Genomic DNA, 12351 nt, shown 5'->3' with positions numbered 1-12351 from the left:
GAGCCACAGCAACGTGTGGCAGGGGACGGCTAGTTATAGTTCATATATTTATATCCTGCCCTTCTCTCCACAAGGGGGACTCAGCATGGCCTTACATGAGCTTCAGAGGATGCTAACAGCATAAATACCATAAAAATTACAATTCACAAGAAAATCATTTTAAAACATTGTACAACATCATCAGTAAAATTTAACAATAAATTAATAGATTAACATGCCAGTAAAACCAAGCTGAGCCAGGAGAATCCATGTCGCAAAATCCAAATTTCCTTTTCCTATTACCTCTGGCCTCTAATCGAATGCCTGACCCCAGAGCCAGGTCTTCAGTTGTCTTCTAAAGGACAGGAGGAAGGTGGCCAACCTGATATCCTTAGGGAGAGAGTTCCACAGATGGGGCCACTGCCTAGAAGGCCCTGTCTCTCATCCCCACCAACAGCATTTGCGAGAGTGGAGGGATCGAGAGCAGGGTCTCTCCTGATGATCTTAAGCTTCGTGATGGTTCACAGCAGAAGATACGTTCAGACAGGTAATCTGGGCCAGAACCATTCAGGACTTTAAAGGTTAAAACCAGCACTTTGATTTGTGCCTGGAAGCTAATCGGCAGCCAGTGGAGCTGACGCAACAGTACACTCCCTGTACGCAGCTCGACCGCTGGACTACTTGGAGCTTCCGAGAAGTATTCAAAGGCAGCCCCACATAGAGAGCGTTGCAGTAGTCTATTCGGGATGTAACCAGAATGTGGACTTCAACTCCCATAATTCCTAACAGCCTTGATATGCTGGGATATAGGGCTGTGTGGAAGGGCCCTTAGTCTTCACTGCCATATAATCTAATTCAATATGGATTTTTTACAACTATGTTGAAGGGGCCAAAGCCATATACTGTGCCTTCAGCTCTGGCTAAAAGGTGAGAAGTGCTGGAAGAGACCACATGGGTCTCTAGTTCAACCCCCCTGCCATGCAGGAAAAGCACAATCAAAGCATCCCTGACAGATGGTCATCTAGCCTCTGGTTAAAAGCTTCCAAGGGAGGAGCTTCCACCACAAACTGATAAACTAAAGGGAGCACAAGCAACTAAATAATTTTAGACCACAAATGGGCAACAGTAACCACATTGTCTATAGCTTTAAACAATTCTTCCTCTGTGCATGAGGCAGGGCATTGTGGGCAAGCATACAGATGCTGAGTTGTTCTGCTCCACAGTCGCACAAGGTGGAGGATTCTTCTAGGTCAGTGGTTCTTGACCTGTGGGCCATGGACCACCAGTGGACCACAAGGACGAAAATCTGGTCTGCGAGTTTCCTCTTTATTTATTTGCTTTATTTTTTTTCCAATCCTTTTGCACCACCTGCCATTCCTTCCCTGTTGCTGGCCATCCCCTTGGAGAGACCACATCAGCTCTAGATTATAAAATATGGTTTTCTGTGGGCAAGCAGATGGAGACTACTGGATGGCATTAGTTCTGATTCAGAAACTAAAGCTGATGTGGTCTGTCCAATGCAATATAATGGTATAGTACAATAGAGTAATATATAATACTCATATTGTACTATGCTAATAATATAATGTATTGTATGTATATATATCTTGTAAGCTGCTCTGAGTCCCCTTCGGGATGAAATGGGCAGCATATAAATGTCGTAAATATATATATAGGAAAAGGGAATGGTTTGATTATGTGATTGGATGATGTGATTTTAACGAGGAGATCTTAATGATACATGTTTTTATTGATTTTATTGATTCTGTTATGGTTTTATTATTCGATTGTTTTAGTATATTGAAATTGTATTTTATGGTCTTGGTACCAACTGTAAATCGTCCCGAGTCGTCTGCAGGCTGAGAGGGACGGTATATAAATGTAGTAAATAACTAAATGCAGTAAATATATATATATAAAGGTAAAGGTTGTCCCCTGACATTAAGTCCAGTCATGTCTGACTCTGGGGTGTGGTGCTCATCTCCATTTCTAAGTCGAAGAGCCAGCGTTGTCCGTAGACACCTCCAAGGTCACGTGGCCGGCATGACTGCATGGAGTGCTGTTACCTTCCCACTGGAGCGGTACCTATTGATCTACTCACATTTGCATGTTTTCGAACTGCTAGGTTGCCAGAAGCTAGGGATGACAGCGGAAGCAAGCATCCTCAGAGGTAATGAGGTCTGTTGGAACTAGGAAAAATTGGTTTATATATCTGTGGAATGACCAGGGTGAGACAAATGACTTTTGTTTGCTGGGGCTAGCTGTGAACCTTGATTTGCATTCAATGGCTTGGTAGCGCCTGAATGCAAATCAAGGTGATCAGCTGAAACATTCACAGCTAGCCCCAGCAAACAAAAGTCCTTTGTCTCACCCTGGTCATTCCACAGATATATAAACCCATTTTTCCTAGTTCCAACAGACCTCATTACCTCTGAGGATGCTTGCCATAGATGCAGGCGAAACGTCAGGAGAAAAATTGCCTCCAGAACATGGCCATATAGCCCGGAAAAACCTACAACAACCCATGGATTCCGGCCATGAAAGCCTTCGACAATACATTATATATATATCCCTCAAATAAAAGCACCGACTCCTATTTGAGATCAGGAGGGGGGGGGGGGGAGAGAGAGAGATTTGTCACAGATTGTCAGATTTCCTGATCTCAAATAGGAGAGGGTGCTTTTATTTGAGGGACACACACCTGTCATCCTTTTAAGGGCAATTCCTCTTGGAGAAAGAGGATAGAGTTATTCTGTGTGTCCAGAGCCCCCTCCACAGGAGGGAATCTGGCTGAGATTCCACTAGAACTACATCTCCCGGCAGGCGTTGCGCGAGCCCAGCTTCCGGTCGAATGCGAAGGGCTCCCAAAACAAGGGAAGGGGCGGAGTCTTGGTGGCGGCGCGCGAAGGGAAGCTCCCCGGGGCGCGAGGTGGGCGGGTACTTCCGGTCCTAATCCTCCGAGGAGCCTCAGAAGCAGTAGCATCATCATGCGGGAAGGCTTGCTGGGCCGGGCCGGAGCCGTGACTAGGCCATCCGGATACGCCTCGGTAGGTCGAGTGGGAACTGGGCGAGGAAGCGGAGAAGAAGGAGGGAAGGGACCTTGAGGGCTTCGTTGTCCTACGGGCCTCAGGGTGGGCCTGGGATTTGCCCTTGTTTCCTTCAGAAATAATAAGGAGCCTCCAGGGTAAAGATTTAGGTGGACTACAGTCATAGTACGTATACTTCTCCACCCTGGCTGTGGATTAGAGTCATTATTTTGGAAAAGACCCCAAGGGCCATTTTGCGCAACCCTATTCTGTCAAACGGGAAACATACAAAGCACTCCCGACAGATGAGCAGCGGGCTCAAATCCTCCATCGCCCTTTGGACTATGCTTCTAGGCACCTCCTTGTGTATTAAATTTATATGAGTTGGGAGAGAGCCCAACTGCCACCCATTCTGCCATGCAAGGAGACACAATCAAAGCGTTGCTGGCAGATGTCCATCTCGTCGTTTGGCAATCCTCCACCCTCCGAAGCATTGCACTGTTTGAAATTCTTTCTAAAGTTTAAGTTGAATGTTTTTTCCCCTCTGGTTTGAATTTATTACTCCCCCCCCCCCCCCCCCGTCTAGGCCAGGCATGGGCAAACGTTGGCCCTCCAGGTGTTTTGGACTCCAACCCCCACAATTCCTATCAGTCGACTGGCTGTTAGGAATTGAGAGAGTTGGAATCCAAAACACCTGGAGGGCCAAAGTTTGCCCCTTGCCTGATCTAGGTAGTCCCCGAGTTATGAACAAGATAGAATGTGTAGGTTTGTTCTTAAGTTGAATTTGTATGTTAGTCAAAACTGGTACACCTTTTAAGGGTAATTCCAGCCTGTCTATCTGTCTGTCTCTCTATCTATCTATCTATCTATCTATATATGCGCCGCCCACTGCCACGCATTGCTGTGGCCAGTCTGGTGATCTGGAAAATAAAGTAATGAGAAAGTGTTGGTTTCTAATATATGTAATTTCTTTATACTTGTGGGTAAACAGTATTTGATTACGTTTTCTTGCCCTGGTGAAGGGAGGTGGACTGGATGGCCTTTTCTATTGGTCATGGGGGTTCTGTGTGGGAAGTTTGCCCCAATTCTATCGTTTGTGGGCTTCAGAATGCTCTTTGATTGTAGGTGAACTACAAATCCCAGTAACTACAACTCCCAAATGTCAAGGTCTATTTTCCCCAAACTCCATCTGTGTTCCTAGTTGGGCATATGGAATATTCATGCCAAGTTTGGTCCAGATCCATCATTGTTTGAGTCCACAGTGCTCTCTGGATGTAGGTGAACTACAACTCCCAAACTCAAGGTCAATGCCCACCAAACCCTTCCAGTATTTCCTGTTGGTCATGGAAATTCTGTGTGCCAAGTTTCAATTCCATCATTGGTGAAGTTCAGAATGCTCTTTGATTGTAGGTTAACTATAAAGCCCAGCAACTACAGCTCTCAAATGACGAATTCGGTTGCTGTTTTTTTTTGTTTTTTTTTTTAGTGATGGTCACTCCTTGGGTTAGTAGGTGTCTTGTGGCCAAATTTGGCAGCAGTTTGTCCAGTGGTTTTTGAGTTATGTTAATCCCACAAATGAACATTACATACACACACACACATAAACACATATATCATTTTGGATATATCACTTTGGATAATATAGTGAAGGGTTAACACCCCTGTGGGGTTTCCTTTGTTGCCTCTGTTCTGAAGATGTCACCTCACTTTTTGTCCCTGTGATTATTGGATTTGAAAAAAAATGCTTCGTATGGCAACAAGGATTGGTGATAAAGCCTCAGGCACTTTCTATACTGCCATATAATCCAGATTATCAAAGATAATCCACTTTATCTGATCAGAACTGGATTATATGATATTACACTTGCAATATAATCCAGTTCAAAGGAGATAATCTGGTTTTTTTAATGGCAGTGTATAAGGGGCCTCAGTGAAGACACCTTTTCTCCATGATAGCTCTTTCAGGAGTGACTTTCCCCTTGGAGGGGTAGATTTCTCTCACTTCCTGTTGTCTCACCCCCGTTCTTAACTATGAGTCATTTGTAAGTTGGATGTTTGTAACTCAGGGGCTGCCTTTAGTTTGAATTTCTTTCTGTGTTGCGTTAAAGATGAAACAGCAGAAAATAAGATGGCTCTGTCGTCAATACACCATCCTTTCAAATATTTAAACATCGCTCTCATGTCCCCTTCTCTCACCTCCTTTTCTCTACACTAAACAGACCCAGTTCCCTAAGCCACTCATCATAGAGTTTCCAGACCTTTGATCATTTTGGTCACTCTCCTCTAGATATATTCCTGTTCACCTTGAATTGTTGTGACATAGTGCCTTATCACAGAGTTAAAAGAAATCTCAAGGGCCACCCAATCCACTTTCAACAGATAGCCATCTAGCATCTGATTAAATATCTCCAGAGGAAGAGACTCCTCCACCCTCCAAGGCAACCTATTCCACTGTCAAACAGCTCTGACTTTCAAGAAGTTCTAATGTTTAGATCAGTGGTTCTCAACTGTGGGCCCCCAGATGTTTTGGCCTTCAAGTCCCAGAAATCCTAACAGCTGGTAAACTGGCTGGGATTTCCGGGAGTTCTGGGCCAAAATACCTAGGGACCCACAGGTTGAGAACCACTGGTTTAGATGGTAGAAAGCAAGAGGGCATGTTTAGGCAGCAGTGGCACATTGCTTCAATCCACAGGAGGACCTGATCCAGCAATGTGCCCACTTTGGGCAGGCCTCTTGGCAACAGAGTTATTAAAACTATACTTGCATGTTAGAAAGCCAATGACAAACAGGTTTAAGATTTGCTGCCTAAGAAAGACCTATGGGGTCATCAAAACTCCACAAGTGACTAGAAGTCCATACATGATGTACCTTCTCTTTGGCCATTTCTCCAAAGTGAAGGGTAGGGTAGTCTTGTGGACCTCAAGTATTTGGGAATTGAGATTTGCTATTCAAGACCTATAAACAGAATTCCAAGGTTCTTTGCAGCAGCAAAAAAAAAAAAAAACAAAACAAAAAAAGTAGAATGAAGGGGGTAGGGCTCTTGAATGTTCATGGCTGCTATTTGTTTTGGGGGCAGTTCTTGTCCTGTCAAAATTGGTCGGTTGGTCTCACTGGCAAACCAGTTCTGTGTGTTTTCCGAAGCAAACAACATAGATCTCCGCTAGAATGCTGTGCCATTTGCATCACAGTCCAAGGGGAAAATTTGCTAGCTGGAACATGGCCAAAGAAGGGCAATCAAGATGATCAAAGGGTTTTGAAATTGAACTATTTAGAGCAGTGGTTCTCATCCTGTGAATCCCCAGATGTTTTGGCCTTCAACTCCCAGAAATTCTAACCACTGGTAAATTGGCTGGGATTTCTGGGAGTTGTAGGTCAAAACACCTAGGAACCCACAGGTTGAGAACCACTGATTTAGGGGATTCACTTAAGAAATTGGATATATTTGGCTTGGACAAGACCACAAGGTGATATGATAGCCATCTTGAAATACGTGAGATGATATAATGTAGAAGATGGAGAAAACTTGTTTTCTTCTGGTCCAGGAACTACAACACAAAGCAACGAATTCAAATTCTTAGACTTGGGAGTCCACCTAAACATAAGGAAAAACTTACTTAGTGTAAGAGCTGTTTAACAATGGAATAGGTTGCCTTCAAAAGAGATGGGCTCCTTTGTAATTCTTTAAATGGAGGTTGAATGAACATCATTCGGGTTTGCTTTAATAGTCTTTTTTCCAGCATGGAAGTGTCGACCATTTGAACCAAATGGTCTTTGCAATTTCCTTCTATGATTCTACATATGTTGATAGAAAGTGCATTCTCATCATCCCTATAAATCAGTAGTTTCCAATCTTTTTTATTTTTTTTACTAGGGACCACTTTCACCAGGGACCACTCTCCAACAATAGTGCCAAAAGGGTTACCAATCAATTTTTGGTCAACTTTAGATTCGGTTTGGTTATTTAGGATGGTGATTCGGAAAATTGCATTGGAGAGACTACATCAGCTCTAGTTTCTGATATAGAACATATGCCATCCAGTAGTCACCATCTGCTTGCCCACAGAAAACAATATTTAATAAGCCTCTATGAGGCACTATGAGAGGGTTGTGTGAGAACAGTTGCTCTCGTTGCAACCGTGTAGTAATGGTGAGGCCACGGACCATATTTTAGTTCTTGCAGACCACTGGGGTTCCATGGACCACAGTTTGGGAACCACTGCTATAAATGGTAGCTTGTTCTTTGGTACAACCTGATATAATGGTGCCACTTGGTATGGGAATTCTCATTGCACCGGGTTCCCTAAATCCAGTACTTCTTTTCCTTCTCCAGGGAGCCTCTTGGAGTTTACCAGCAGATTGTCTTTCCATTCTTCCATTCTTACATGCTCCTAGTACTTGACTGCTATCCTTGATATGTTTTTCGCAATTTTAGAATAATACTTTTAGAGTTTGAAATGAGTGGTAATTAGTGGTGTTTCTCCTCATTTTAGGGCACAATGGATGCAGTGGCAGGAATCGAAGTTGGAGCTGAAATTGAAGTGACCGAAGATGGAATGCTGGAGGAGTTGCCTTTACATTTGGTATGGAGTGTGAAATACTCAAATCTTTGCATTTAAAGAAGCATTATAATGTTTGCCTTGTTGCATGTGGCAGGAAAGGAAATGCTTTTCAAATCTTTTTTCTCAGAAATATCGCCAAAATTAATTATGAAATATTTTGTTTTAGAATGAGGAACAAAATATTGAAAGCAAGGTATTCATGTATTTACTCCCCTTCGTTATTTCTAAAAACTATATATGTAAGATAGCCATATATGTAAGACTATGTACAATAGCTCACATTGTTGTAGTTCTTGGTCTTGTCTTCTCTCAGTTCTTATTATGAGAAGGAAGGCTTTATGTCTGCTTGGCAATATGGAGGTCTAGAAGCATAAAAGTAAGCCAAGGAACTGCCAACACACATATGTGGACAACTGAAAGAGGAGTGCGTAATCAGGCACAGGGCAGAATCTAGATATCAGAAGCAAAGGTGTCAGAATATATAGCTATGGGAAAGAAAAAGTGCTTCTTTTTTTAGGATTCCCACAAGAAACAACATAACTTTTTACAAATAATGAACAAGTCAATATTAGCATTCTCAAAGCTGAAAATCTTTGAAAATCATGGTTTTCATTGAAATCCGCAAGCATGTGGACAATTTCAACAGAAAGGAGGAAACCATGGAAATGAACAAAATCTGGCTACCAGTATTAAAAAACTCTAAAATTACAACAGCAAAACAACAGAGGGTAAACAATCAGGGACATCTAATCACCTCTCAACAAAAGATTGCCCCAGGGACTGCCAGGCCACCAAATGCTAATCAAGGTGGTCAGTTGAAACATTCACACCTAGCTCCAGCAGACAAGAGTTCTTTGTCCCACCCTGGTCATTCCAAAATAAACCCATTTTCCTAGTTCCAACAGACCTCACTACCTCTGAGGATGCTTGCCATAGATGCAGGCGAAACGTCAGGAGAGAATGCCTCTAGACCATGGCCATATAGCCCAAAAAACCTACAACAACCCAGTGATTCCGGCCATGAAAGCCTTCGACAATAACTTGCCTTTAACTGTTTTTATTCTAAAAGAAACATTTTGTCATCCATTTTTTAAACCTTCATGGAACAAAATCCTTAGGGTATGTGTGTGTTGGGGGGATGTTGCTTCTTCATTTTCACAATTTCCCTCCAGGCCTGGAGAGTTCTGTCTGCAGCCTACCCCCAGGAAACTTGCAACCTGAATCTTTTATTGCGTTTCTATCTGATGTTGGGGCCTTGCTGTTTGCCTATCCACTTTCTGAGATTAAACTTGAATGGGTTAGTACATGGATGAATGCCTTTTTTGACATCAAATCTAGGCATTGAAATTCTTGCCACAGCCATGTTTACTTTATGTCCTGCTATCTGTATAAACAGGACTGATTGGCTATGTGTGAACCACATATTTGTGCACAAGGTTATTCTGTCAGTTTTGTATAAATCTGCATGTTTTGGTAATTATCTCAATTCTCTAATGTATTGAGGTTTTTTTGTTGTCTGCTTTGGATTTTGCTTTAAAGAAGGTATTTTAATACTGATAAAGAGAAGGACAAGGGACTATTCAGTCCTTCCTGGACATTTGGGGATTTTATTTGGCAACTCCTTAGGCTTCTAGGAATTGGCTAATTTTGCAATGTAATTTTCGGTTAAATGAACATTGACACAAAGCTGAAAGAATAGAAAAAAGAAACCGGGCATTATTCTGTGATTTCTCCTTCCCTCCCCCCAATGTTAATACAGCTCTGTCAATAAGGGAGAGGGCTTTCTCGGTGGTAGCCCCCAAGCTTTGCAACTCCGTCCCCAGTGAGATGAGACCGGCCCTCACACTGCCCTCCTTTCGTAGGGACTTGAGGATGTGACTCTTCAATCAAACCTTTCAGAATATTTAGCCCCTAGTTGTCCTACGTAATCCTGCACTTTTATCCCATGCCCTCTCTCCATTACTTCAGCTGGCACTTATTTTATTCCAGTGTTTGGTATCAGTAATTTACCACCATGGTTTGAGGATTGCAGCTTGATTGAGTCTGAATTGATGTTTGTATATGTACCTGTATTTTATTTGATTGTCTTCACTTTTATGTTTGTTTTTAAGCACTTTATGTTATCTGTAAGCCACCCCAAGTTTCTTCAGGGAGTTAGTGGTGGGATATAAAGTTGTTGTTGTTGTTGTTGGATATAAAGTTGTTGTTGTTGTTGTTGTTGTTGTTGTTATTAAGATGTGAAATTTAGTGGATGCTCCTCCCATGCATTCTGCTAATATCTTTCCTTTTCCCTCTCTTCTACTAGGAAAATGCCAAAAATTACCTTTCCTGGGAATCTTTGGATGTCTCCAGCAGTGACGATGATGGAGAGGCCTATTTCAGCTTTTGTTTGCCTGTCAGACGTCCATCCCGGCCTATACAGCGGCCACCAGTCCGGCGCCAGCAAGTTCCGCGTGTGCCACCCCAGCGGCCACCAGCCCCTTCCTCTGCTGTGAAGCCACTAGATTATGAGAACTGGTTGCCTCCCTTGTACCCCTGTCCATTGGTCCCAGATATTCCTTCTCCCCCAGTGCTTGGCGCTTACCAGTGCCAGAAGTGCCTGCAGGTGTTCATGGAAGAGTGGCACTATCTCCAGCACTTCCAAGATCACATTCAGGAAGAGATGCAGCAACAGCAGGCAGTTCTACAACAGCAGGCAATTCAGCAGCAGCAGGCAATTCAGCAGCAACAACAGCAACAGCAACAACAGGCAGTGCTGCAGCAGCAGCAGCAGCAACAACTCCAAACTCGGCCTCACTCTCCACCACGGAAACTGCGCTGCTTGGAGTGTGGCAAACGGTTCCTGCACCCCGAGCACTTTGCTCGCCACACCAAGTGGCACATGAAACTGGCGCGCAAGGGCATTAAAGTCTGCCACAGGAAAGGAAGCCGGCGCTCCTCCCAGATTTCCTATGTTTACAAGCCCCTTAGTGAAAACCCATCTGTTGCAGGGAGGGATACTTCTGGCCTTCCAGTTTCCCAAGAGAGTCAGAAGCAGCCAAAGGGTGTCTTGAAGGCCAACAAGCGAAAGGCCCTCAAGCACCATAAAAAGTTGGTTCCTGAGGCTTCGCAGGCTGAGGGTCAGCTCGGATCTACCTTCCCAGAAAATTCCGTCACCATCCTGGATGGAGAAGGAGGTGTCAATCTCCTGCAGCCATGGCAGAAGCAGGATGCCATCTTAGAAGGTCAGGTGGCGGGGACAGTCTACCAGTCAGCAGTCCTGAATGCTGAAAATCAGATCATCATCTTGGATGATGCTGGGGCAGAAGCTGTGGCTGTTGCACCAGATCATCGCTACACTGAGTTACAGGCTGCTGTCTTTGAAAGCCAAGGGAACGTCAGTGAGGTGAGGCCCCTCTTCCTCCAGGCTGAAGAGCAAACGACTCTTCTGGACAGCCAAGCAGGATTGAATTCCCTGCAGTTAGGCAGCATCAAGGACCAGGCAGTCATTGGAGCTGACTGGGGAGGCCAGAATCCTTGTACCCTTTTTAGGACTGTGCTCCTACAGGCTGAGGAGCAGGCAGCCACGGTGGACAGCCAAATGGAGCCCAGTCCCCTCCAACAGGTGATCATCAAGACCTCAGAGGGGTCACCGACTTTTTACTTGGACTCAGACCCTCACCTGTCTTCTCTGGACCCAGGAACGGTCCATTTTGTCCCTGTGGATCAAGAGTCTCAGTTTGTAACTGTTCCATATGGAAACACACTGACCTTGGAGCCAACAGATGAAGCAGAGAAGACTTGGGAGTCCCAAACAACAACCTTTCAGCTGCCAGGTGACCTTCAAAACTTGCAGCAGCAAAACAAACATCTTTCTCCGGCTGTGACCACTGACCAGTCAACCAAAGGTCCAATGATTGTCCCTTTGGCACCTGGTTCTTCTGGGGACCACCCTGAGGTCTTAGACCTGGAGTACGATACAGGAGGTGGCATTCCGGTCGCCTCCGAGCCTTGGGAGGCTCCTGTGCGAACTGGGCAGGAAGGTTACCCAACTGAGGAGGTGGAGGAGAACAATGTGGTTGTCGTGGAGATAGAAGAGCAGCGCAGCCAAGGGTCTGTAGTGAGCCGCCCACGCAAACGCTCCCGCAAGCGGGCCTTCCTTAGAACTAGAAAATCCATAGTTAAAAAGCACCTTGGGTGCTTTAAGTGTCCCGACTGTAGTGTTCGCTTCAACCGGGTATCTCAACTCCGCACCCATCGGAAAGGGCCAAAGCGCCGAGGACGGAGCTACCTGTGCGAATGCGGGGCTTCGTTCCGCGGCCTGCTGCACCTCCTGCGTCACCAGCTCCAGCACCTGGCAGAAGCTCTCTTTATTTGCTCAACCTGCGGGAAGTCCCTCCAAGGCCACCAACATCTGGTGAAACATGGCACCTGCAACCCTGGGCCAGCCGTTTTCAGCTGCTCTTGTGGAGTCAGCTTCCGACGCTTGCCCCGCTACCTCTGGCATCATGTGAGGAGCCAGAAGCCTGGCCTGAGGGTTTACACTCTCTCAGGTTTCCTCACTTCAGCCTGAAGTAGGACAACTGTCTTGGGGACCTGGGGTGAGAAGGAGGGAAACTGTGAACCTCTTGACTGGATGCCTGGTTTTGGAAAGGGGATGGGACATGAGAATGCGAGGCCTTCTGGGGCGCATTTAGTCTGAAATGGTTTACTGTTTGTGAAGCATAAGGGATGGGGGTGTTTTGAGTTGATTTTTCCAGTGTTAATGAAGATGATGGTAATTAAACAGTGACGATTCTGATCCCTTA

At 44.8% G+C, this 12351-nt stretch overlaps 1 protein-coding gene across 2 annotated transcripts in view; it reads left to right on the top strand.

Annotated features, from left to right (window-relative positions):
• The window catches only part of LOC137094693 (uncharacterized), a 13943-nt gene extending 1592 nt beyond the window's left edge, over positions 1 to 12351 (top strand). The window contains exons 1-3 of one of the 2 annotated variants that reach the window (XM_067460821.1): positions 2886 to 3026; positions 7496 to 7585; positions 9870 to 12351. In XM_067460821.1, coding sequence (XP_067316922.1) covers positions 2967 to 3026; positions 7496 to 7585; positions 9870 to 12116 — 2397 coding nt within the window. In that variant the 5' untranslated portion in view covers positions 2886 to 2966 and the 3' untranslated portion in view covers positions 12117 to 12351. Of the gene's footprint in view, positions 1 to 2885; positions 3027 to 7495; positions 7586 to 9869 lie in introns of those variants that run through there. The other variant, XM_067460822.1, reaches the window with a different exon arrangement.

Source organism: Anolis sagrei, chromosome X, assembly GCF_037176765.1.
Source record: "Anolis sagrei isolate rAnoSag1 chromosome X, rAnoSag1.mat, whole genome shotgun sequence".
NCBI lineage: Eukaryota > Metazoa > Chordata > Lepidosauria > Squamata > Dactyloidae > Anolis > Anolis sagrei.
The sequence above is the reverse complement of the archived record's forward strand: the minus strand, read 5'-3'. Positions and strand labels throughout refer to the sequence as shown.